Raw genomic sequence first — 27,008 nt, forward strand, 5'->3', positions numbered from 1 at the left:
ACTGGCCTTCCATTTCTAGGCCTCCCTCACTCGTTTGCATGGCCCTTCTCTGCCTAGCTTGGTCTGCAGCACATCACTGCAGCACATCTCTGACCAAAGCTGATGCAGAACAGCTAGGAATCATAATCGGTCTGACTTCATGTTTTATTTTAAAACCCCCCTTCTCTGTGTCCCCTTTTCAATAGGCTCTGCTCTGTACTAGAGAGTTGAAGAACTACACTGAGATCAGAGGTTAATGTAACACATCTGAGTTTTAACAGTAGCCTTCTGGTTGCCCACTAATGTGCGTAAAACAAAATTAATGATCTCTTGCTCTCCCTTTGACTTTCAGTTTGACTCTATTAGTAAATCATCAGTCCGCCAGTTACTCTGGCTTTCTCCTTTGCCCTCTCTTATCCACTCAATCACCCAGTCTTAATGATTAATCCTTATAGTTTGCATCTGATCCTCCCCTTCTATTCCCACCAACACTTCTCTAGCACAGGCTCTAAATAATCTACACCTGAAACATTGCCTTCAAACTTCATTTGGTCCTTCACCATGAGCCTTCTTTCTCTTTTCTACATCTTTATATATATATTTTTTTCTCTAAATAAGTTTTTGAAGTAGTGCTTTGAATATTACAATGATATTTAAAATTCTTCACGCATTCCCAATATGTAAAAATTGAAATAAAAATTTCTTAAACTGGTATCCACAATTGCCTTGAACTTAGTTCAGGTAAGACTCTTATATCTCACTACTCCATAAATACCCCTACGTAATAATCAAAAGAGTCTACTCAATTTTTATTTCTCCCTTCTCTCTATTTATCCTCTGTCCACTCATTTATTCACTCATTTGGCTAATATTTGTTTTGTGCAGGCACTAAGTGCAAGAGTTACAAAGTCAAAAAACAGCAATTCCCTGACCTCAATGAACTTTCAGTTTATTTATGATGACACCAAACTTATCAATTAAGACTGTAACAGCACAAAAACTGCCTAAGATGCATAAGCATAGTAATCACTGGTAGCTTACAGATCCTCCAGACTGGGAAGCTTCCTGTAGGAAATGACCCTGGAGCTGGGTTTTGAAGAATAAGGAGGTGTTTGCTGGATAATAAAGGTAAGATAGTGACAGCATATGGATAGGAATGTACATAGTATTCTACAGGAGGAATCTGGAAAATAGAACAGACTACAGAAAGTAGTTAAATGATGAAGGTTGAGACACGTCAGGACCATGGCTATAGGGGACTCAAGGCATTTTGAAATTGGGAGATTAAAGATTAACCTGAGAGATCTGGGGAGTCGCTGGAGTTTTAATCACAGTAGTGACATGTTCACATTTGTGTTTTAGAAAGATATTTCTGGCAGGAGCTTGCAGGGCAGTTTGGCGTGCACAGACAGGAATACTATTTTGGAAGTTGTTACAAAAATACCAGCAATGAGGAATGGTGGCATAATCTTAGGCAGTGTCAGAAGGCAGAATCAGACACATACAAAGATGAAAGAGCTAGATTCTGTAAAACTTCTGACTGGATTCTATAAAAATTACTGACTGGGGGGCTTCCCTGGTGGCGCAGTGGTTGAGAGTCCACCTGCCGATGCAGGGGATGCGGGTTCGTGCCCCAGTCTGGGAAGATCCCACATGCCGCGGAGCGGCTAGGCCCGTGAGCCATGGCCGCTGAGCCTGTGCATCCGGAGCCTGTGCTCCATAACAGGAGAGGCCACAACAGTGAGAGGCCCGCGTACCACAAAAAAAAAAAAACAAAAAAACTACTGACTGGATAGGGTAAAGGAGTGGACCAGCGCGTCTTTCTCAGGCTTCCTCTTTCTTGAGTGTACTCTTCTGTACTTTCCATTTAGCTCCTCCTTCTCTTCTCTAAAGTCACCCTAGAGCAGTGGCTCTCCAGCTGTGGTCCTCAGAGATTAGCATTAGCATCACCAAGGAACTTGTTAGAAATGCAGAGTATTGGGCCCCTCCCCACGACTACTGGATGAGAAGCTATAGAGCCAGGTCCTGTAACTTGTTTACTAACAAGTCCTCCAGGTGATTCTGATGCATATCCTGAAGTTTTGGAATCACTGTCCTTGGGCACCTGAGCTTTCAGGACTGTCCACTAAGTCCCTGTGGCACTTACCACTTGCAACTTTGCATTGACAATTTCCTTCTGATGTACATGTCTTACTTACCTATTGGAATAGTAAACCCCTTGAATGTCAGGACTATATATTAAACACTTTCGGGTCTTTGCCATGAAGCCCAGAACTGCATACAGTGTGCCTTCTCAAAAGCTGTGCCCAATGCTCCCCACACAGCCAGCCACAGTAAAATCATTTCCTTCTTCCTCATCCAAAAACTTTTCTGCCCATCTATTTGCCCATGCCTGACACTCACATACATTTCTGTTCTTTCTTAAGCCAGTTTCCCAATCCTTTTCACTCATCTTGATGCTCTTTCCTATCTTATACTCCTATACTTACACCAAGATAGTTTATTTCCAACTGAATATCTTTGAACAGAGTTCTGCTTCCACATACAGAAATAATAATTTGATTTTAGATAAGCTGTGCATGATGAAATCCTTTCAATCCTTGCTTTTAAATCAAGTTGAAATTTATTTACAAAGTTTAAGGCAAAACAACCCATTATGGTTAGGGCATGTGGAACTTCAGTTCTGTTCTTCTATAAGGTTCTGCACTTCATGGAGCCAAAATAAAAATGTAGCTGAGATAAAACTCTTTGAAGGTTCAGTGGGCATTTCTACCCTTTCTCTCAAATAGACGTAGAAGTACTAGGTTATTCTACAACATAAGGCAGTATTATGAGAATTTCTGATTCACTAAAAAGTAATAATAAAGTTTTCTTGCATCTTTCCCCAAAATATATCTCTAGTCTATCCTTATGAAGTAATAATGATTATATAGTAATAATGATGATAGTACTTAATAACGAACATTTAATGTGCTATATATTGTGCTATTTTAGATTTTTGATTTTACTTAATCTGCATAATAACACCATGAGTTAAGTATTACATTAATATTTTCCTATTTCAAAATAGGAAAACTGAGACGTAGAGTAGTTAAGCTTCTTTTCTAGAAATACAAACTAACAGCACTGGGACTGGATTGCCAGCATCTTTGCTCTTAATCATATTATCTTGACTCCTGTCTTACAGGAAAGAGCACAGCATTGGAGAAAAGGATTCTAATCCACTTGCCACAGCTAAGTTAGGGCAAGTCTCTAGGTCTCACTTTACTGTTAGCTAAAATAATGGACTTAGATCAGATGATCAAGAAAGTTCCTTTGTAGTCTAATATTCAAATCTATTAAGTTAACCAAAACATGTTGGAATTCAAAATCCTATTTAACCTTTATGCAATTGATCTCATTATTAAAATAAATTTCTTTATTAAAATGGAAATTCCACATCTAGAAAACCAATCAGTCATAAGCTTCTATTCATCTGTCATTCATTCAGAAAACCATCAGATGGCATTCTGAACTCCTACGAAATCCAAGGCTGTGCGTCAGGGCTGAGGACTACCAGAAGAAATCAGAGTAAGTTAGAGATCTTGTGTTTAAGAAAACTTAGTGTCTAGTGGAATACAGAAGAGATGATTATAAATAACAAAGTAGAGAGTGAAAGATATCATAGATGCATAAGCATTTATTCTATAGGTCTTGCAAAGAGGAAGAGATTATTTGGGTACCATGGAAGCAGATTCCAAAGAGCTTTCGGATTGGGACTTAAAATAGCATTGGAATATTTTTTCTAATACATAAAAATTGCATAATTTTATATTGAGTTACTTACAGTAAATATCAAAGACTGCTTGCTCGGAGTAAACTGTTTTCTGGCCAGATGGTCCATAATATGTCACAGAGCAGGTGAATGGCATTTGAATGTCAGCCTTGGTTGTCTTGTACTCCAGGGATGAAGTCATGATATAGAGCTGAGTCACTGGGTCCATTTGCTTTTTAAAAATTATGACCACCGCTGAAGAAAATAAAGAACACTAATGGTAGGATCTTTCATCGGAAAATCACAGTCCTTAATTAACTGTCACAGCAACTTTGAGAAGTAGTTTTGTCCTTCTTACTGTATTTAACAGGAGGGAAAATTGACATGTAGTGAGGTAGATGTCTTTTCAAAAACATGAATCAGAGACATGGACAGAAATAGAATCCTGGAATTCTATCTCCCACTCACTTTAATTAACTTTTAGAACATGCCATATAGAGAAATAATTTTCTCTGCTCTTGATTCTTCTGCACAAGATCTAAAATGATGTTTTAAAAATCCCTTCTGATTTAATGGATACTTAAAGTAACAAAGTATAGAGTCATAGATCAAAAGAGGGCAATGAATTTAGACTCAGGATAGTCTAAGGAATGCTTAGACAAGAGAAAGGCAAAACATGTCATCTGAATTTATTGCCCACTTCTTACCCACCTCCTTCAAGGGGTTGCAGAACTTTTCCATTCTTGTACCACGTGATGTTGCCATCCGGATAACTGTCTTTTGAAATGCACTCACCCAACTGCAAAATAAAGAGGAAATATTACAACCTTGGTTCCATCAGTGGTTGTCCATTTGAAAGCCCCAGACTCCTCAAGGGATGCACAGTTACTCCAACGATTTCCTGACCCATTCATTTTCCAAGCCTTGACTAAGGACTGAATGAATGCACTCTTGTATAAAAACAATGTTTTGTGTTTAAAATTATGGTCTTGCCCATTTTAAAATGTGCAATAGATGCTGCCATTAATAAAATCACATTCATTTAAAAGCATTACCCAATTCATTTTGACAGTATTCAGTTTTAAAATTAACTAAATAACATAACTATATTAACATTGGCTATTACCATGGTTCATAGATCTGTGTATTCAAGAATCATTAATGGTGTTAAAATGAGGCTGCCTCTCCAGCTTCATGCTACGTTTATTTCAGATGACATATACTTACCACGATCTATAATCCCCACCACTTTACTTCACATATGTTCTTAATATTTAGTGTTGTATTATGCAGTCAAATTCAATCTGATTCAAAGAATTCTGAACTTGCTTTTTCCCCCAGCCAAGGAAAATTTGGCTATTTTAGTTAGTGAAAATGAGATTATGAATCAAGTGATGTGCTCATATATGGAACTCCAGTTTTGTCCCTCCTTCAATACAGACTTCCTTCAAACCTCTGCTACTGTGATTGTTTAAATCTGATCTTATCCCTTAACTTCAAGTTTTCAATAGTTTAATTTGTCAATAAGATAGAGACCAAGCACTATACGTGACAGAAGGCTTGTCATAATCCAGCTTCTCTTTAACTCTCGAGATTTATCTTTTATTGCACTCTCTTGCCCACTGGCTGAGCACCCAAAATTCCAGCAACGCAAATAATGTGTTTCCCAAACATGCCATTTTCTTTAACATGGTATTATTTCATATTGTTGGAAAGCCCTTTTTACCTTTGCTCTGGAGAAAATCTACTCATGTGTCATTACTTCATTAAACATCCATTTTGTTCAAACAAGAAAGACTTATGCCTTTTTTTACTCTCATCTCCCTCTCCTCCCTTCAGAAATGACCACACCTTCCTCTGTGTCTCCTCTCTACCTTGTGCAGACTTTCTGACTGGCACCTGGAACATTGTCAGCTGTCAGCTCCACTGAGGAAAGTCTATCTTATTTGTCCTGGCATCTGAGGCCAGGAGAAGGCATTCAACACTAGGCTAAGGAAAGGCAATTAATCAAAAACAAGTTCTTACCTTTTTAAGCTGCTCTGTTTCAAGAAATGGAGCTTTGCTTACAATTTCGGGTTTAGATGGTTGCTCTAAAGTTAAGTAGAGAAAGATTTTAAGTGCATGTGGGAGAAGAAAATGAACATTTGTGGTTCAGTTTATAGAAAAATAATTCATTTACTCAAAGTAGAAAAATAAGCAACAAAATAAAAAATAGATTTCCCATATAATCTATAATTAAGAAATCTGGTTAATTTACCCCTTCCAAATATTTGCTTTATTATATTAAATATTATTTTAAGTGCTTATTATTCCCGCGAATAAAATATTGGTAATGTTTTCTGGATGCTTTATAAACAGTGAGTATGGGTTAGATTGTAAACAGAGGTTAATATACTAAAGAGGATATGTTATCTGCAATTGGTTACCATGTGCACTTTCTACTTAATAATTTCCATCTCCTTAGATGAAAACCTGAGTCCACATGAATCTGAATCACAGAGGTGTTTATTTAAAATGCAGATTTCTGGGCTCTACCTGGCCAACTAAATCAGCATATCTGGGGAAAATCCTATAAACCTACTTTTAAAACAAGTTCCTTTGGGGATTCTTGGGCACAGTGGAGTTTAAGAATCACTGCTCTAAAATCATGGGAAATGCAAAGTGGCTAAGGGATGTAGAAGCCCAAGTTTCCTGTGTACCTCACACCTTATCTTTTAAATGAAGTTATATTATGAAATTATAAACGTGAGAAAATCTTTCAAATTTGGAACCTGAGATAATGGACAGAAATGTTTTAAATATAGGAAGTTCTGTAAGCATAAATTCTAATAGAGGCTTTGGGGAAAATTGATTACAAATTGCAGCAAGGTATTATTTAAACTTATTTTATTCTTAGCTATTAGTTATCTACCATTGATGGATTTTTAAACTTTTTAATTAGCTCTAACAATTAGTCTAGAAAATGGATATTGCCTCATTGTCATTGATTTTTGTGAGTCTCATGGAGAATTATTCTATTTTCAAATAAATAGACAAAAACAACCAGCTATTCTCTCTTTCATAGTCTTATTGTCTACCATCTCTATACTTTTAATTTTGATTACCAAGCTAAACTAAATTCCTTTTGTATAATTATTACTCAATTTGGAATTCAGTTATCAGACATGTTACCTACCCAGACCATTATAGAAAACAAGGATGAAGACAAAAAGTCTTTGGAACAGCAAGATGGGTATCACCAAGATTGTATGCAAAAATAATGTAAGCTTCTTCAGGTTAATATCCTGAGTTAATTTTCCCTTTGCAATTGTTTTATATTAGAAATTAGAATAATTAATAATAATAGTGAATCTGCCTATCTGTTGAGCTTACACTTTAATTATAAGAGGCCCATTTACTATTAATTCTAGAAGTATAATTCTCTTGATACAATTTTCTGTAGAGCAATTATCTATATTCTAAATGCACAGATTGGAAAGAAAACATAAGAAAGATAAAAAAATGGAAAAAAGAAACATAGAAAAACATAACAGACAATTATATTAACGCATACAAGAAGTGACACCTGGCTACCTGATTGTTAGGAATGTGACCAAAAATATAAAAAACTGATCCAGCAATTTCACTCCTGGCATATATTCAAAGAAAAGAAAAACTTTAATTCATAAAGATTCATGTACCCCTATGTTTTTAGCAGCATTATTTATAATACACAAGATACGGAAGAAACCTAAGTGTCCATCACACATAAAGAAGATGTTACATGTGCACGCACACACACACACACCCCTAATGGAATACTAGTCAGCCATATAAAAGACTGAAATTTTGCCATTTGCAACAACATGAATGGGCCTGGAGGGTATTTATGTGTAATGAAATAAGTCTGACAGAAAAAGACAAATACTGTATGTTATCACTAATATGTGGAATATAAAAAATAAAACAAATGAATGAATATAACAAAACAGAAACACATTCACTGATATATAGAACAAACTAGTGGTTACCAGTGGGGACAGGAAAAGGGGTAGGGACAAGATATGTGCAGAGGGTTAAGAGGTAAAAATCACCATGTATAAAATTAATAAGTAACAGGTATATATTGTGAAGCACAGGGAAATATAGCCATTATTTTGTAATAACTTTAAAAGGAGTATAATCTATAAAAATACTGAATCACTATGTTGTACACCTGAAACTAATATAATATTGTAAATCAAGTATACTTCAATTTTTAAATTTTTTTTCAATTAGAAAAAATAAATTATAAAAATCAAAACAACGTAAATAGCAATTCCTGGGAAACATGTGGTAGGGGATTAAAGCCTTCTCCAATACACATCAGTAAGTCTTGGTTTTACCACTATTTTAATGTAACATCATTAATGTTCATAATTACAACTCTGAGTTATTGATAAAACCTTAAATTATGTTTAGAATTCAATGTTTTATGGCAAATGTCTAATACCTTTGAGAGAGGGCTGCATCCAAAATATTTAAACAGAACAAAAATCTTGGAGCTTGAGTAAGTGTAAGTTCTCTGGGAACTAAAATCAGTTATTCAGTGACACCTCTCTGAAAGCTCAAGAGAGGTAAGATATTAAATTAATTGTTGTGGTTGACCAAGTGTCAGGATTAACAAGAAAAAAAGAGCAAATAGTTTTTTGTTTCCTCAGTACTATCTATGCCTGGAATATATAGAGAGATTTGAAAAATCCTCCAAAAAAATTAGGCTCTTAATAGAAAACGAGGATGGGCAGTTTTGTTAAGTTATACTAATTTTTAGTTCACCAAAATCAGATACCAATTCACTTGGAACATACTTCCTCTAATGTAAAATATATTTCTCTACTTTGACTTATAAACCCCATATATCCATAAATACTGATGTGTTACAATTGTTGGTCTTTTCCACATGGCCATGTGTTCTTTGTTTACATAAGCACTTTCTAAAATTTATTCTTATTTCAATAAAATAAAACTGCAGCAAACCCAGGAAAACCTGATGAAAGTATGCTTAAAATTTAGCCCTCTTTGTACTGTTATTCACTTTTCCACTTAGAAGAGAGAGTCACAGTGGGTATTGAGAAAGTAATGGTAATACCTATCGCATTTCTCTGAGTTATTTTCTCCAACTTTTGTTTCAAACCTTCTATATTAAATACATATTTTGTATGTAACTTTCTCTTATATTAGCTTGTAACAATCGATGAGTATTAGTTAGAAGACCATAAAAGAGAATGTGTACTATTTTAGCAAAATTGCATATTGATTCCAAAGTGTTTTAAAAAAACTTTATGTGAATTATGTCTTAATATGATTCAAGGAGTCATAACTAAGTATAGAATTGAAAGGAAAAGTCATACCACAAATTTATTTGCATTAGTAAAATAATTTTGTCAAGAGTTTCACAGCCAGGTGAGGATGGAGTGATGAATGCAAAACTGCTCTATATCACCCAAATGCATGAGTGTTATTCTCAAAAACCTCACACAGAGGATGGCTCAATTTGATATGGGAGAGCAAGAAAAGGCAGGTGCACTGGTTACATTGAGTCAAGGGTGCTTCTCTCAGTACTTTGTCAGCAATCAACTCTTGATGTACTTTAAGTAAATCACTGTAAGCATGAAATCATAGTTTATTTTCCTTATGAGATGGGAAAAGGTATTTTTTATATTTAAAGAATCAAAATGAAATATACAGTGTAGATCTCATTTGTTAAAAAGGTATTTTCTGCTTCCTTCATTCTGAAAAAATAAAAATGACCTGCAGTTGAAAGTTGAATAACTTTCACAGGGAGGGTGGGAGGAGGGATGCTCAGTTTTGATAAAACATTGAGAACAGTGTCCCAATGAAAGCTCAAATAACACTGTGATGTCAGCCATCACTAGAAGAGCTGGTTGGTCCAGGTGGAAGTCACGGGAACAGTCTTCCTTTTAATACCACACACACCAGTGCAGAAGATTAGGCTGGATTGTGGTTTTCAAATGCTTTTTTAGTACTCAAGCCCTTCTCCCTTTTTTCCCCTTGAACAAAATATCATGGAAAAACTTCGAAATATTGAGTGGGCAAATTATAGCTAATCAAGTAGAAGCAGCTCCTCACCCACCTCAGCCCTATTCATTAGCACGTCAAGAGGATCCTAGGAACAAAGTGGGAAAACCACCACCTAATCCAAAGTACTCATTTACTGATGAGGAGGGAATCGAAGCCCCTGCCCTGACTGGTGAAGTCACTTGCCCAAGGTCAGAAATTAGCAGCAGATCTAATAAAGCCAGATCTCCTGATGACAAGTTCAGTGATTTTTCCATTATACCACTGACAGCCATTTGGCTCTCTGGGCAAGCATTCAACCTCTAAGATCTACTCTTGCTAAGGGATGGTTTTATTAACTTCAAATGTGCATTAAATGCAAACAGTTTGATTTTGATGCCATTCAACTACTAACCAACCAACCAAACAAAAATGCCTCATTAGTGGTGACAAAGCATGGGACTTACTTGGATCTGGTCTGCTTTATGGGCATGATTTCTTGCATCTGAGATATAGCTTAAAACTGAATAAACAAACCAACATCAGAAGTAATAAAGTCATCAGTCATGGCCTCTAGTTTGAATAAAAACAGTTTGTGCTCATCAGGAGGACACTTCAGCAAACTGATCTGGGATTAGCTCACGTTAACCACACTCATTCTGTGGTACACAGTGCATGTTGCTAGGTGCTAGGTGACTCGACAGAAGGAAACAGAGGACTGATTGATGAGCCTAGTAACTCTTAAGTGATTGCAATATATACATGTGTAGAATGAAAGCCTCCATGTCACAGCTGCTATTTGCTTCACAAATAATGATCCAGTGTAAATTCATTATTTTAAAAAAGGCAAAGCCCTTATATGCTCTTGCAAGCTCTTTCTTTATCAAGAGCTGTGCTGTTTATTTAATTGGACTTGGAGGGTCCCACAGTTTCTAGTATAAAACCCCATTTTCAAAAGTGTGTAACTTGTCTATTTAATTTCTCTCTGGCCCAGAGCCTGGAATGCAAATTCCGTTTCTGAGAATCACTTTGTGTTCAACAACATTCAAAAGAGAAGGGGGTAGGGGGAGCTGATGGTATGCAAGGTGTGAGTTTGTTTTTATAACCATAGAAATCCTCTGTATTCCAAAACAGCTTACAAATTTTATCAAATTAGGCCAAATGAACTTTTTTGGCATTTAAAAAATTATATTCTGAAAATTGTCACAAATGTTTCTTCGAAATGGAACAACCTGAATTTTCTCAACTTTCTTGTAGACTGTCTTGACATTTGGTAATTTTAACATAATAACAAAGAAACATGACAATGACAAATCAATACACATAACTTTAGAATGCTGTGACTTAATCTCTGTACCTACTGCAGTACATTCTTGTGTACTTATATTTATGATGTCATGGCCTAATTAAAAGATTTTGGGTGGTCTCTTTAGAAAAAGTGTTTTTAGCAGCACACCATCCATCTTCCTAATAACATCAAAGTGAAATAAAAGACAAGAAAGAAGAAATACATGGGACTTTGGCAAATACAGGATGGAGATTATCCGGGGTGTTTAATGGAAGGGGGCATAACTGGGAAATGCTTGGTACTTGGTTTGATCCATAAAATGATTGAGTTGAGTGGATGGTTTCTGGAAAGTACCTTCTAAGCTGAAAGGTAATAAACTGAAATGTGTACTATGCTTTTACAAGGTTCTTCGGGAGAACAAAGGTCTCCTTGATAGTATAAGCACTCTTTGAATCCTTGTCATGAGTCCATAGGAGCACTGAAGTCCATATAAATGCTTAAGGGACAGTTCTACTTAGTTGTATAGGCTATTACAAGAGAAAGGAAAAATCCATGGTTAATTGCTGTAGTAGCAAGGCCCTCTGGGTTTCTTTCTTCCCTGTTTATTTTAATAATTTCTAGGTGCTGTCAAGTTATCAGAAAGCAGAGGAAAAAACTGAAAAGTGAGACCTTCTTCCCTAATTAAAAAAGACTGGCATTCTGAAACTTTCGAGACCTATTTTTCTCCCTGTAATTTCTATTAGGATGTAATGAAGGTGGGATATTTTATTAGAATATTAAAAGATAAAAAAGTTTTAATTAGAACTTCTCAAGTCATTCATTTGCATAGCTAGTTGTACACGCACATTAACTATATATTATCATAAGGCAAAGTAACCTCCAGTAATTATTCCAAGTTTCTTCTACAACATTTTCTTGTTCCAACCCTCCTCTACTTTTTCTCCTTGGTGGATTCCATGTACACATTTAGAGTGTGGTGAACTTCTTTATTTTAGGGCAATTTTCTAAACTGCCTGAACAGTCTCAAGAAGTAAATCAACTAGCATTAAGCATTAAAGGTCAAAATGTGTGTGTGTACACACACATATACACATACATGTATACATATATATAGAAAACTTAGGTCTCTTGTTTGTACTTTATTGTTTTTACATATCAAATGGCAACTTTTATATGGTTTAGCCTAATGCATATATATGTAGGCACGATATGCATGAATATGTGCATGTATTATATATTTATGTATCAATATATATCACAGAACATTTACTTGTACATCAGTGAAAGTAAAGGATCACATGCCAGTTTTCATTTAGCAGTACTTCATATCACAGGAAATTTTACCCAACAAAACAACAGAATATTCTTTTAGTTCCTCATTGTAAAGCTCGTATTTGCATTTCAGGTTTTTTGTTTTCCTCACTGACAGCATGCATGAGCAGAATGAAGATCTCTAGAAGTCCTCTTACATAGATGCCTACTGTGGATACACTACAGAGAGTTCAGTCTTCTTTCTAAAGAACATTTTCTAATACCAGCCAACAATCCCACTTAGTAGTTACACTGCAGACTACTTACTGAACACCTTGACTACTGTAGGTGCCTCAAACACGTTGTCTTCAGTTACGAGCATGCACACAAATCTCTTTTCATCACTGATCTTTGCATTACTGATAGAGAGAGTGTAGTTTTCTGAGAGGTTCAGTCTGTCTTTGTATTCTGGTACATCGTCGTACTGCACACTTTTCTTTGTAGAGGACCTGAAGGCAATAAATACTGGGGAGCCATCAGGCTTTTCCTAAAAATTGAAATAACAATACATTTTTAAAAAACAGGCATATTTAGATGTTTCAGGATTACAGCCAGAACAACAAAATTTTCTTGGCTGTATTATTCCACCTAAATTTGTAGTTTGGTCCAAGAAGAATAATTTTAGATAAGTGCCTCATATAAATATTTGGTTATAGAAAATTACTCTTCATAAGAGGAGAAGCTGTAAGTTCTTTTACAGGTATCAATTTAAATATACAAAAATGAAAGGACAGAACTTTAGGAATCCAAGTTTTTCTTGCATCTGGAGGACAGAATTAGTAACTGTTTGAAAATGACAAGAGTTGGCCTTATGTCTAATGTAAAAGAAAAAATATAGATGAAAACAAACATATAAGTATTATGTTACAAAAGGATTTTCAGCTAACTATCAGAGCAAGCATACACTTGAGCTGCAAACACTCATTTAGAAATCCTAGGCAATTATCTTTAGCATGTTCATTACTTTAATCCACATACTTTATGTGTCCACACTTTTCAAGTTTCAGCCAGAACTGACACAGCTGACCTTTACACATAACACAGCTTAATGAGTCTTCATGGAGGAACAGTATTTGCCCTTGTGAAATGATCATGTCCATTAAGCAACAGAATTAGATTAATCACTAAAACCCATAGTTTTGCTATCTGAATCTTAAAACTTAGCTCGAAGGGCTTTCATATAAAATCTGGCATATACAATTATGCCAAGAACACTGAGACATAATTCATTTCTTTCTCTGCTCCCACAAACATTCTCTTACCTACTAGCAATAATCTAAAATAAGGGCCAATCCCTCTTCTACTTACCTCACAAGGTCTTTGAGAAAATAAAATATGATAAAACATTCTAAAGTGCATGACAAATTTCAAGGTGCTATAAGGAGTAACATTTTAAAAATTATTAATACTTACTAATGTTATGGACTAAATTTATATGCCTAAACCCTAAACCCCAATGTGGGATTAGTGGAGGTGCGCCTCTGAGAGGTGTTGAAGTTTAGATGAGGTCATGGGGATGGTACCCTCATGATGGGATTAGTGACCTTATAAGAAGAGGAAGAAACGTGTGAGCTCTCTCTCTCAATGAGAACACAAAGAAGAGGTTTTGTGAGCACATAGCAAGTGGCAGCTGTCAGCAAATCAGGAAGAGGGCCCTCCACAAGAGGTGAATCGGCTGGCACCTTGATTTTGGACTGCCCAGCCTCCAGAACTGTGAGAAATAAATGACTGTTTAAACTATTCAGTCTGTGGTATTTTGTTATAACAGCCCAAGCTGACTAAGACAATTACTAAGCTAATCTTGGAGTCCAAAAGGTTTAGATGGTTGAATATCTGAATACATCAGTAATATTCTCCTTAAATCTTTTAATTTTGCCACAGGTTTACAATGCAAATCCTTGTACTAAATCATTCCTTCATTAAGAAAAATATGTCAGACCAGTTAGACCAGTATCTTAAATTTCTATATTTGTTCACTTATGCAAGAAATAATAGTTATTAAATTTCGAGCACTTAACTGTATGCCAGTGTACTTTCTTTGGGCTTTCCATGCATTAATGGATTTAATATTCATAACAACCCTGTAAATTACACATAATATTGGCTTCATTTTTAGACAATGGAGACAGAGATTGGTTAAATAACTGGTCCATTGCCCCAGCCAGTGTATCTCAGCAGGGCCAAGACTGGAGCTCCACAGCCCGGCTCCGTTATAACTACATTATATCATTCTCGACAGCCGTTAGATGCCTCTTCTGTACCAGGCACAGAGGCAGATGCTGGTGAAGAGGTGGTGGGAGTGAGGTAGGGCGGAGTGCACAGGGAGCTATGATCTCCATTCACAGGGAGATTACCGTGCAGTAAGAGAGAAACTAATCCATCTTTCCTCTATGTTTGCTCCCTTTCACTCTTTCCAAATCTGCTCTTTGTCTTTCAGGTTACATTAAATTAGAGGTTGTATATTATGTCTGCGAATCAGGACTGCTTTTAGAGCGTATGGTACTTCAAATGTATCTCATCAGTTTATTGCTGAAGGTTTTTGTTTCATTAACAATTTGAAAATTGCCATTATTATTTGTTTTCACTGCCATTGTGCCAGTTCCATTTAGGTGAAAATTATTTCCTGGGCATCAGAAATGTCTATAATCACAGAAGTTTTCACCACTGTATTCTATTTATTTTAGCACTAAGTTTGACTCAATGGTGAATGAGGTGGTAGTCTCCCAGACCCTTGGAATTTTAGGGGTGCTAATAGACTTTGTCCTCATAGGCCTTAACTTCATATTTCCATTTTTATAGGGAGCCAGAAGTAGTTAAAAATTACCCAGTGTGAGCTGGATAACAGGAGGAGGGATCAGGGAAGTGCTATACTGCCTCATCTCGTTCTTTTGCCTTCACCTGCCCTTCACACAGTGTGTTTAGAGCTTAGTAGCCCCACACTCATAACAGCTTACACTCTTCGTGCAATTACCATGTGCCAAGTACTAGGTAAATATTCTGATATGAGTTATTTCATGTAACCTTCAGAACACTATAAGGAAGATTATTATTATCTCATTTTTTTTCTATGAGAAAATGGGGATTAATTCACTCATCCAGAATCTCACAGCCAATACATGGTAGAACATGTCAGTCTGACTTCAGAACCATATTTTAAAAGATTGTGTTATACTACTCCTGGGGTGCAACTTACGTATGTTTCTATTCTGCAGAACATTTGTTCTTGCAGATATCTGAAAGGAAAAGTTGTGTGGTTCAATGAACTTAAGAAATGAATGAACTCACACAATTCATCATGTATCTTAATATAGGAAAGGCTCTGAGAAGTACTGCAGTAAAAAAACTTTTCAAAAATTATTGGACCATCACAAGAATTAAAGTAATATAGAAGAAGTGTGATTGGATTTGAAGTAATTCAGAAGTGTAAGATGCTTTCAGGAATATATCAACCAATTAATTCTGCTTTTTTTTTACATGTGTAAGAATAATACATAATAAAAATCTATGCCCAAAGTCAAAAAAAATTATTGGACCATCAAATCCTTTTCCTATTCAAATACCTTTTAACATTTCATGGACCTAGGGAAAATTTGCCAGTTGTGTTCAATGAAACATATGTCCTCTTTTTAAGCTTGCAAACCATTGTGAGTCTCATGTGATCTAGCACTGGGAAATTGTGCCACACAGACACCTTTTGTTGGTCTTGGTAATGAAATTGAGATATTTTATCAAAGTTACCTAGCCTTTCCACATCACCTACCAGGATATCTACCCTTCATTTCCAGACCCATCGGTACCTTGATACCTGGGAAAATATGATTTTGCTACCTGCAAAAAATGAGTAAAATCAGCAATGTTAAATTTTAAAAGGACCTACCACTTCTACTGAGTTCTAAGACCAAGTACCAGTAACAGGCTTCTAATACTGATGACTAATTTTCAGTGAACATTTGAATGCTCTGGCTTATGATACATCTTGCCTTTGCAGTAACCACACCAAACAAAACATGAGTGTGTACAGAAAGGCTGCCATCTTCCACTAAGCTCTGTCCTATACTCCACTGATTTTACCCTGGAACTCTGCCTTTTCTTCTGCCTCAAACACTTCAGGGTGAATCTTTCGGACTAATTTGAGCTAAGAATTACCTATTTATTGGCTTTATTTTAAAATAACATTTGTTATGTAAGACTTAGGGATTATTCTTTTGACATATTCGACACATTAATTTCACCTTTTTACATTTATACCTACAGTAGAATATTGCCATTACGTTAATTTGAAATTCACATCTACTCACAGAAGGAATTTTCTTTCAAAAACTAGAGGCAATTAACCAAGTCCAAGGTAGGTCACACTTACATATTTCCATTTGCCAAACATGAGATTCTGAGGTACACTGAGTCGGCAAGGCATGACAATGGTATCTCCATATACTGAGTTTACAGTATACCATCCAAGACCTTTAGAAAAAAAGGAACACAAGAAGAGAAGAGTTTAAATGTTTTCTTGAAATAAAGTAAATAACTTCAGTTCAAGATGCATGTCTTAATGAAGCTTATGTATTATAATTTTATCTTAAATGGCATACAACAAAGTATGTAGTTAGAACATATTTCCTATAAATATCAACAGCTCTTATTTAGCCTTCAAATGTCACATAATTCAAATCTATAAAACTCTCAGTTTTAGCGAGGAATAGATAAGTAGTATATGCCAAAGGAACAGTGTGGAATCTGAGGGTTTATTTTCACCTTCACTGTATTTCATAAGAAAAATCTTCACTATATTTCATAGAAATGTGGGACTATACAAAGAGATTAACATGCTTAAAATTCTCAAAACTAGCTTTAAATATGTTTGTGTTTTTCATTTGAAAATATTGTTAAGCTTAAATTCGGAAAAATTCAAAAACTATTAAAAACTAAGAACTAACACATATAAGACCACAACAGAATCTTAAATATAAGTGGCAAAATGAGCATGAAAATGGCCTGCTTTACAGTAGTAATGGTTAAAATACTCATTTTCATTTTAATTATAAATAAAATATTAACAGGAAAAGAACTTGTAAGGAATTCCCTGGCACTCCAGTGGTTAGGACTCCACGTTTTCACTACTGAGGGCGCGGGTTCAATCCCTGGTCGGGGAACTAAGGACCTGCAAACTGCATGGCAGCCAAAAAAAAAAGTATTTGTAGTATGAAATTTCTTCATGAAGTGATTACACTGCTTTTTGGGTAGACAGTCTAACTTAAGCAATAGTTTGCTACTAAGGTACAGAAAACTTCCTGGTCTTATTTAATCTTTATTGAAAAGAACGTGACGATCAATAATTAAATTATCAACAATACCCACATTTTTGCATACGTATGTAACATACTATTCAAATCTGTATATATTTATGAACTTTTTAAAGAAACATAGGCATTTAACTTGGCAATTGTATAGTACTTAGGAAATATATCAGATCTTTTTACCTTATTTTGTTTACAACTATCTTTAAAGTTAGATACATTTACAATTAAATACCTATTAAGATATGTCATAATTGGGTACAGAATGTGAAGGGGCTAACTTTATTTTAAACTGAAAAGAAAAAGAAATGATATTTGGTCCACCAGGTGGTGCTAAAGTGCAAAGCTAAGGCAATTTACAACACATGAATAACACCATCTTATGACTTTCTGAAGAAACAAGACAGGGTGGATACTATCTTTCTCTGTTACCCATCAATCACAACATATAAAAATTTCATATAGGGAAAAAATTATTAACCTTAGTAAAGAAAGAAAAGGTAATAAAATTCCTATTTTAAAATTCTGTCAATTGAGGAAGCTACTTTCCTCTAAAGCAATTTTGCTCCAGTGAACAAAAGCATTACAAAGAACACAAATTTCATGTAAATATACTGCACAACTACTTTCCAGCATTTTTAACATTGTTAAAATAAAGAATACAAAGTATAAGCCATGAGAATGTGTTTTTAACTTGCTATTAGAGATAAAATTTTACTACAATTTTTATTACATTCTGTTTTATAATGAAAAATTACTGGGTGGGAGGGAGGGAGACGCAAGAGGGAAGAGATATGGGAATATGTGTATATGTATAACTGATTCACTTTGTTATAAAGCAGAAACTAACACATCATTGTAAAGTAATTATACTCCAATAAAGATGTTAAAAAAATTACAATTTTCCATCAAAAATTTTTAATTGTTTAGTGTCCACCATACTTTAAATTCCTTTTTGCTATAAATCATTGAAGAGCATAAGACTATAAGGTCTCTTCAGCCTGTTAAAATAAAAACTGTGAGGATTTAGATATGTGGTGGCAGACAGGCAAAGTGATGATAGTTAAGAAATTGCTTTATTTCACAATATAGTACTTGTTTTCTACAATACTTTGGATATTAAATGTGGAACTTGTATAATGTATTTTAGGATCTGTTCATGCAGGTTTGCCAAACCATGGAAACCATTTTTTGATTTAATATTTTGTTTTTTTCATCAATATACAGCAAGACACTTGAATATGTAATGACTCTAAGATAATGTGAATCTCTTCTTAAATTATGGCAAGACATGCACCTCTAATTATCTACTATAATTATAAAAACACACCTTCTTTTGACTACTGACAGTGCTCCCATGGTTGGTCAAGGAGTGAAAACAGTTTACACAGCTTCGGTACCAATGAGGTGAATCCTTTGCTAGGTACAGGGAAATAAAAAATTCCTTTTCCAAAAAATTTAATGCTTTGCTCTTTCTTACAGACCATTTTTCTTTCCTCTTCTCTACAGAACTTTAATATACACCAAATTTTATAATTTTATATTTTATAATTGATTTAAAAATTTTATAATTTTTATAATTGATTTTAAAGCTGTATGAATTTCAAGTACATAATATATTTGTATGATGAAAGCACAATCACAGCAGGAAGAGGACCATATATATATATATATTTTTTTTTTAACATCTTTATTGGAGTATAATTGCTTTACAATGGTGTGCTAGTTTCTGCTTTATAACAAAGTGAATCAGTTATACATATACATATGTTCCCATATCTCTTCTCTCTAGCGTCTCCCTTCCTCCCACCCTCCCTATCCCACCCCTCTAGGTGATTACAAAGCACCGAGCTGATCTCCCTGTACTATGCGGCTGCTTCCCTCTAGCTAGCTATTTTATGTTTAGTAGTGTATATACGTCCATGCCACTCTCTCACTTTGTCACAGCTTACCCTTCCCCCTCCCCATATGCTCAAGTCCATTCTCTAGAAGGTCTGTGTGTTTATTCCCGTCTTGTCCCTAGGTTCTTCATGACCATTTTTTTTTCTTAGATTCCATATATATGTGTCAGCATACGGTATTTGTTTTTCTCTTTCTGACTTACTTCACTATGTATGACAGACTCTAGGTCCATCCACCTTACTACAAATAACTCAGTTTCGTTTCTTTTATGGCTGAGTAATATTCCATTGTATATATGTGCCACATCTTCTTTATCCATTCATCTGTCGATGGACACTTAGGTTGCTTCCATGTCCAGGCTATTGTAAATAGAGCTGCAATGAACATTTTGGTACATGAGTCTTTGAATTATGGTGTTCTCAGGGTATATGCCGAGTAGTGAGATTGCTGGGGCATATGGTAGTTCTAGTTTTAGTTTCTTAAGGAGGCTCCATACTGTTCTCCATAGTGGCTGTATCAATTTACATTCCCACCAACAGTGCTCCCTTTTCTCCAGACCCTCTCCAGCATTTATTGTTTGTAGATAAATTTTTTTTTTTTTTTTTTTTTTTTTTTTGCGGTACGCAGGCCTCTCACTGTTGTGGCCTCTCCCGTTGAGGAGCACAGGCTCCGGACGTGCAGGCTCAGCGGCCATGGCTCACGGGCCCAGCTGCTCCACGGCATGTGGGATCTTCCCGGACTGGGGAACGAACCCGTGTCTCCTGCATCGGCAGGCGGACTCTCAACCACTGCGCCACCAGGGAAGCCCTGTTTGTAGATTTTTTGATGATGACTGTTCTGACTGGTGTGAGATGATATCTCATTGTAGTTTTGATTTGCATTTCTCTAATGATTAATGATGTTGAGCATTCTTTCATGTGTTTGTTGGCAATCTGTATATCTTCTTTGGAAAAATGTCTATTTAGGCCGTCTGCCCATTTTTGGATTGGGTTGTTTGTTTTTTTGATATTGAGCTGCTTATAAATTTTGGAGATTAATCCTTTGTCAGTTGCTTCATTTACAAATATTTTCTCCCATTCTGAGGGTTGTCTTTTCATCTTGTTTATGGTTTCCTTTGCTGTGCAAAAGCTTTGAAGTTTCATTAGGTCCCATTTGTTTATTTTTGTTTTTATTTTCATTTCTCTAGGAGGTGGGTCAAAAAGGATCTTGCTGTGATTTATGTCATAGAGTGTTCTGCCTATGTTTTCCTCTAAGAGTTTAATAGTGTCTGGCCTTACATTTAGGTCTTTAATCCATTTTGAGTTTATTTTTTGTGTATGGTGTTAGGAAGTGTTCTAATTTCACACTTTTACATGTTGCTGTCCAGTTTTCCCAACACCACTTATTGAAGAGGCTGTCATTTCTCCGCTGTATATTCTTGCCTCCTTTATCAAAGATAAGGCGACCATATGTGTGTCGGCTTATCTCTGGGATTTCTATTCTGTTCCATTGATCTATATTTCTGTTTTTGTGCCAGTACCATACTGTCTTGATTACTGTAGCTTTGTAGTATAGTCTGAAGTCCGGGAGCCTGATTCCTCCAGCTCCATTTTTCTTTCTCAAGATTGCTTTGGCTATTTGGGGTCTTTTGTGTTTCCATACAAATTGTGAAATTTTTTGTTCTCGTTCTGTGAAAAATGCTGGTGGTAGTTTGACAGGGATTGCATTGAATCTGAAGATTGCTTTGGGTAGTAGAGTCATTTTCACAATGTTGATTCTTCCAATCCCAGAACATGGTATATCTCTCCATCAATTTGTATCATCTTTAATTTCTTTCATCAGTGTCTTATAATTTTCTGCATACAGGTCTTTTGTCTCCTTAGGTAGGTTTGTTCCTAGATATTTAATTCTTTTTGTTACAATGGTAAATGGGAGTGTTTTCTTAATTTCACTTTCAGATTTTTCATCATTAGTGTATAGGAATGTAAGAGGTTTCTGTGCATTAATTTTGTATCCTGCTACTTTACCAAATTCATTGTTAGCTCTAGTAGTTTTCTGGTAGCATCTTTAGGATTCTCTATGTATAGTATCATGTCATCTACAAACAGTGACAGCTTTGTTTCTTCTTTTCTGATTTGGATTCCTTTTATTTCTTTTTCTTCTCTGATTGCTGTGGCTAAAACTTCCAAAACTATGCTAAATAATAGTGGTGAGAGTGGGCAACCTTGTCTTATTCTTGATCTTAGTGGAAATGGTTTCAGTTTTTCACCATTTAGGATGATGTTGGCTGTGGGTTTGTCATATATGGCCTTTATTATGTTGAGATAAGTTCCCTCTATGCCTACTTTCTGGATGGTTTTTATCATAAATGGGTGTTGAATTTTGTCGAAAGCGTTCTCTGCATCTATTGAGATGACCGTATGGTTTTTCTCCTTCAATTTATTAATATGGTGTATCACATTGATTGATTTGCGTATATTGAAGAATCCTTGCATTCCTGGGATAAACCCCAGTTGATCATGGTGTATGATCCTTTTAATGTGTTGTTGTATTCTGTCTGCTAGTGTTTTGTTGAGGATTTTTACATCTATGTTCATCAGTGATATTGGCCTGTAGTTTTCTTTCTTTATGACATCTTTGTCTGGTTTTGGTATCATGGTGATGGTGGCCTCTTAGAATGAGTTTGGGAGTGTTCCTCCCTCTGCTACATTTTGGAAGAGTTTGAGAAGGACAGGTGTTAGGTCTTCTCTAAATGTTTGATAGAATTCGCCTGTGAAGCCACCTGGCCCTGGGCTTTTGTTTGTTGGAAGATTTTTAATCACAGTTTCATTTCAGTGCTTTTGATTTGTCTGTTTATATTTTCTATTTCTTCCTGGGTCAGTCTCGGAAGGCTGTGCATTTCTAAAAATTTAGGACCATATATTTTTAATCACTTTATCCCAGGGACAATGTCTGGCATTTACTGGCCATCTAATAAGATGATTTTTCATTTGAAGCTTGTGCCATCCTTTCCATTTTGGTTATCAAATTAACATCTTTAAAAACCAGGGAGGAGTTGACAACACTGGAACTTTGAGAATTCTTTTTCCTACCAAATACTGAAAAGGCTGTCATACAGTGTCTTCGATGTGTAAGGAACATGGATTTGGGCTTGGATGGCCTTCTCTTACTTGAAGAGAAACAAACACAAAGCCAACATTCTTATGAGTTTATGGATTAAACTACAGGAGAGGACATTTCTCCCTTCCCTTTCAAGAGAAATTAAGGATTGTTTGTGCTATGTGATCTGCAAATGACACTAAGAAATGGCTTTTTCCTTACTTGTGATTACCACAAAGCAAAGAGTTATTTTTAAAAGTATTTGCAAATTCATGGATTGAGTCTTGTAGTGACAGCTCGATATCCAAAATTAGCCAGGACAGGACTCTTCAGAGCATGGCAAATGCAAGGGAAATAAGAGATCTGACAAGAATGAGGGCAGTATGTAAAAGGGCAATAGTTACAGATAGAAGCCCTGGTCCACAGACTGAGGGCAGAATGCATGCTAATCATTTGCATTATCACTTGTGGCATTAGGAGCCACAGTCATGATGATTTTAGAAATAATTTTCAAGTTTGTTATAATCAACAGCTTTCCTCTTCAGGTAAGAGTATAAGGGCTCCAGGTTCATCTGATAGAAAGACTAAGGCTTACACATGTGGGAGGGCTAATATCTCTAACACCCAAGGGATAAAGTAGCTACAAAGACTACTGTGATTTGGTGATGAATTAGCATCCTGATTTCTAGAGACATCTCAGTCTTTGAGATGAAGTGCCAGGGAGACCCAAAGCACCTGTCAAGACAAATAATTCTGTTTATACTTTTCATAGAAGCAAGAGATTTTTATCTTTGAATTGCCAAGTCTGAATTAAATTTAGCCTACTAGAATTCCCCTGCAATTCTCTCCCTGTAATATCAGTTGGTTAAATTATTCATGGTTTTGTAGCATAGATATTATTGGATACAATTGCAAATATAGAATGTCTATGATGTCCTTCCTCAAAGAGGCAAAATATAAAATATAGAAGGAAATGTGTGTGTGCACAAGGGTATGAATCTCTGTGTTATACATGTTATGTCTATGTGTATATTGTATGTCATAAGATACTTTAACCCGGGCTAAATCACCTTTTGTATTAAATGTGTTTTAAAATTTTAACATAGTGTTATGAATTATTATTATCACTGTTGCTATCAAAATGTCCTGACATAACGTAAAATGTAAATACGTTTGGTAGTGTATATATGTCAATGCTACTCTCTCACTTTGTCCCAGCTTCCCTTTCCCCATCCCCTGTAAAATAGATAGCTAGTGGGAAGCAGCCACATAACACAGAGATATCAGCTCGGTGCTTTGTGACCACCTAGAGGGGTGGGATAGGGAGGGGGGAGGGAGATGAAAGAGGGAGGGGACATGGGGATATATGTATACATATAGCTGATTCACTTTGTTACACAGCAGAAACTAACACAACGTTGTAAAGCAACTATATTCCAATAAAGATGTTTTAAAAAAATACGTGTTATATTTGAGAAGCAGTGTGTAATAATTTAATGATTCTTATGAAGAGTTATTAGCTAAAAATAAAGAACAATAGAACCTAGAAAGACTACATAGGAGAATTCAGTGGGAATAAAATGAGATAAGCACAGCATAAGAAAAATCTCTTGACCAAATAATTCTCACATGTAGAATTCTCAGGCAAGTGATCATAAAGTACAAGATAATTATAGTTACGCATTTTATACAGCAAATAATTTAAAGAGGCACTGAAACAGACTGGCAACCTTCTGAAGTTAGGTGAACAGTTTATATTTCTAATTAAAATAATAAAACTAATAATTTTGGCAATATTGATGAGAATTTCTTTTTCTGTATAAAGTAATTCTTAAGGGCTATCAAGGTCAGAGTAATCATTCTCTTTGCATTGCTGACAACTAGACATTTGAGCTGAGGTCACTTAAATATCAGAATCTGCTACCATGTTTCAAGCAGAAGTACAGCAAATAATATAGAATAATACAGGACCAGAATTCATCAGAGTCTATTTTACATGCTGCAATTTAGCATGGTTAATTATTTTTTATTGCACTGATACTTTAAAAGCAACATCATCCTTAAAAGCTTTTTTTTTTTTTTTTTTTTAGCTCTGTATCCCTGTTAGGTGCCATAGAAGGGTTAATCACATTATAATTGGCTCAGAGCTTACAACATAAAAACTAAATTCCAGTTCTACATAAATTTTAGAGATATATTTGTGCAAATGAATTGTTGGGGAGGAAGTGGGTAAAAATGAGAGTTATCCTTAGAAATTACGTTCATATGTATTTGATTTTGACAGATAAACATGCTAGTGTCCCTATTTGCTTTATTAATGAATTAAGATATGTACAACTTTAATTAAAACATGTAAAACATGTAGTGTTTCTCAGTCTCATTACTATTGACATTTTGGGCTGAATAAATCTTGATTGTGGGGCGCTGTCCTATGTACATTTAATAATATACCTGTCTCTGCCCACTGGATGCCAGTAGCACCTTCTCTTCAATATGACAACAAGAAAATCCTCAGACATGACAAATGTCCCCTGAGAGGAAAAACTGCACCCTGAAATCCCATCTAGTTGAGAACTACTGATTTAGACTTTCACTCATTTAATAAAACTGTGGTTTCCAATAAAGGAATCATTGTTGTAAAATAGAATCTTAGTGTAGGACTAAATAATCACTGAATATGAATGAAGGGATGGAGGAAGCAATGGCACATAGTAACATTGGTTATTATCAAATTTGTTTTCCTCACAGAAACATATTATATTAAACTATAATAGGAGGATTGATTTCTAACTTTGAAATATTGGGATCCAATCCAATCCAAGAAATTACAAAAAATATACTGTTTTAGCAAATCTACTTCATGTACTATAATCAAGCACAAATTATACCTACTATATATGCTTTCTAAAGTGTACATATCATATATATTTTATTTGATATGATAAAATATCATAGTTCTACTGATAGAGAATAAAGCTGATGCCTTTAAAGAGTCTTCCAAGCCTGATTTTATGATTCAATGACACAGTTATCTTATCTCATAATTCCTCCCATAAATTTATTAAATGAAACAAGAGTTTAAAATTTTTGGCAAGGTCATGTAATATATAACAAGTAAGATTTGTGTGTGTCTGTGTGTGTGGTGTGTGGTACAAGGGCCTATAATTCCCAAGTAACTTGGACTGCATGGCAGGTGGGAGAAGACATCTGAGGGAATCAAATGTCATTTTGAGAAATACAGAAAACTGTTATTCTATCCCCTTTTTCATTTTCAATTTCTCTTTATAAACTTGGGTATTGGGGGTCAAGTTGGGTTTTTGCTGAATCAGAGGTAGGAATACATTTGTTCAAACTTTACTTTCTACCTTGCCTTTCACAAGTGTCATATATTATAATGTAGGTATAATTGTGTAATGCCTACATATAAGAAAAAGAGTAATTCTTCTTTTCTCTTTCTCTCATCAGTTCCTATAATTTTATAAATGCATTATATTATATCTTTTAGATAAATGTTATTCAACTGTGGAATAACATTTCGATGGAAAAAAACATCTTACCAAATTATTATTGCTAGTACTCAGGAATATGTTTTAATATATGTGTTCTTTATATTACCTCCAAGTTTGGCATGTTACTTGGAAGTGCTCAAAATATATATCTTTTTAGTGATGTATAGGTCAATGTAATAATCCATATTATGCCATAGAAGGGAGATCTATAAAAACAATACAATTTAAAAAACACAGTACCAGTATTTGCTGTGCTGAAAATTACCTTCTCAATTTACCACATGCCACATTATACTCTAAGCATAGAATGATCTATGAGGCTGCATAAGTTACAATTCTTCTCAATTAGTTTAGGCTTTACCCCATCTCTGCTTCATTTTTTATTATTGTTCCTTGGGACCATCTGCTCTGGCTGAATTCCTACATATCCTTCAAGGACTATCTCAAAAATCATCTATTCATACATTCAAACATGCATCAAGTATTCACTGAACACCTATTATAGGCAGAGTGCTAGATGTTCTTTGTGGGGGAAATATATAAATAAGATACTGAGGCCTACTCCTGAAGGAACATGATGGAATTTGTATGAGCTGCTTATTAGGTAGAGAAAGTGGTATGGCAAAGCAGAGAAGGGAATCACAGCAAAAAGCTTGAGGGTACTGGTTTAGGATTCTTGGAGGAAATTTCATCTGGTCTGAACACTGAATTTCTATAAATGGGAAGATGAGAACTACTTCACCAGTCTGTCATAGCCAGGGACCAACCAGGCAGAGGCACTGAGTGATACTTGGTTTTCTCTCTTATGGCAAACTCCATTTTTTTTTAAATATCTTTATTGGAGTATAATTGCTTTA

At 35.3% G+C, this 27,008-nt stretch overlaps 1 protein-coding gene across 2 annotated transcripts in view; it reads right to left on the bottom strand.

The window, feature by feature from the left end:
* ALCAM (activated leukocyte cell adhesion molecule) overlaps positions 1-27,008 on the bottom strand; it is a gene marked incomplete at both ends in the record, with an annotated part of 204,408 nt that overhangs the window by 45,427 nt on the left and 131,973 nt on the right. For both annotated transcript variants that reach the window (XM_079705015.1, XM_079705014.1), the window contains 5 exons: positions 3,806-3,988; positions 4,445-4,532; positions 5,759-5,823; positions 12,636-12,855; positions 16,729-16,829. In XM_079705015.1, the coding sequence (XP_079561141.1) occupies positions 3,806-3,988; positions 4,445-4,532; positions 5,759-5,823; positions 12,636-12,855; positions 16,729-16,829 (657 nt within the window). The remainder of the gene's footprint in view (positions 1-3,805; positions 3,989-4,444; positions 4,533-5,758; positions 5,824-12,635; positions 12,856-16,728; positions 16,830-27,008) is intronic.

Source organism: Hyperoodon ampullatus (assembly GCF_949752795.1).
Source record: "Hyperoodon ampullatus genome assembly, chromosome: 5".
In the NCBI taxonomy this organism is placed as follows: domain Eukaryota; kingdom Metazoa; phylum Chordata; class Mammalia; order Artiodactyla; family Ziphiidae; genus Hyperoodon; species Hyperoodon ampullatus.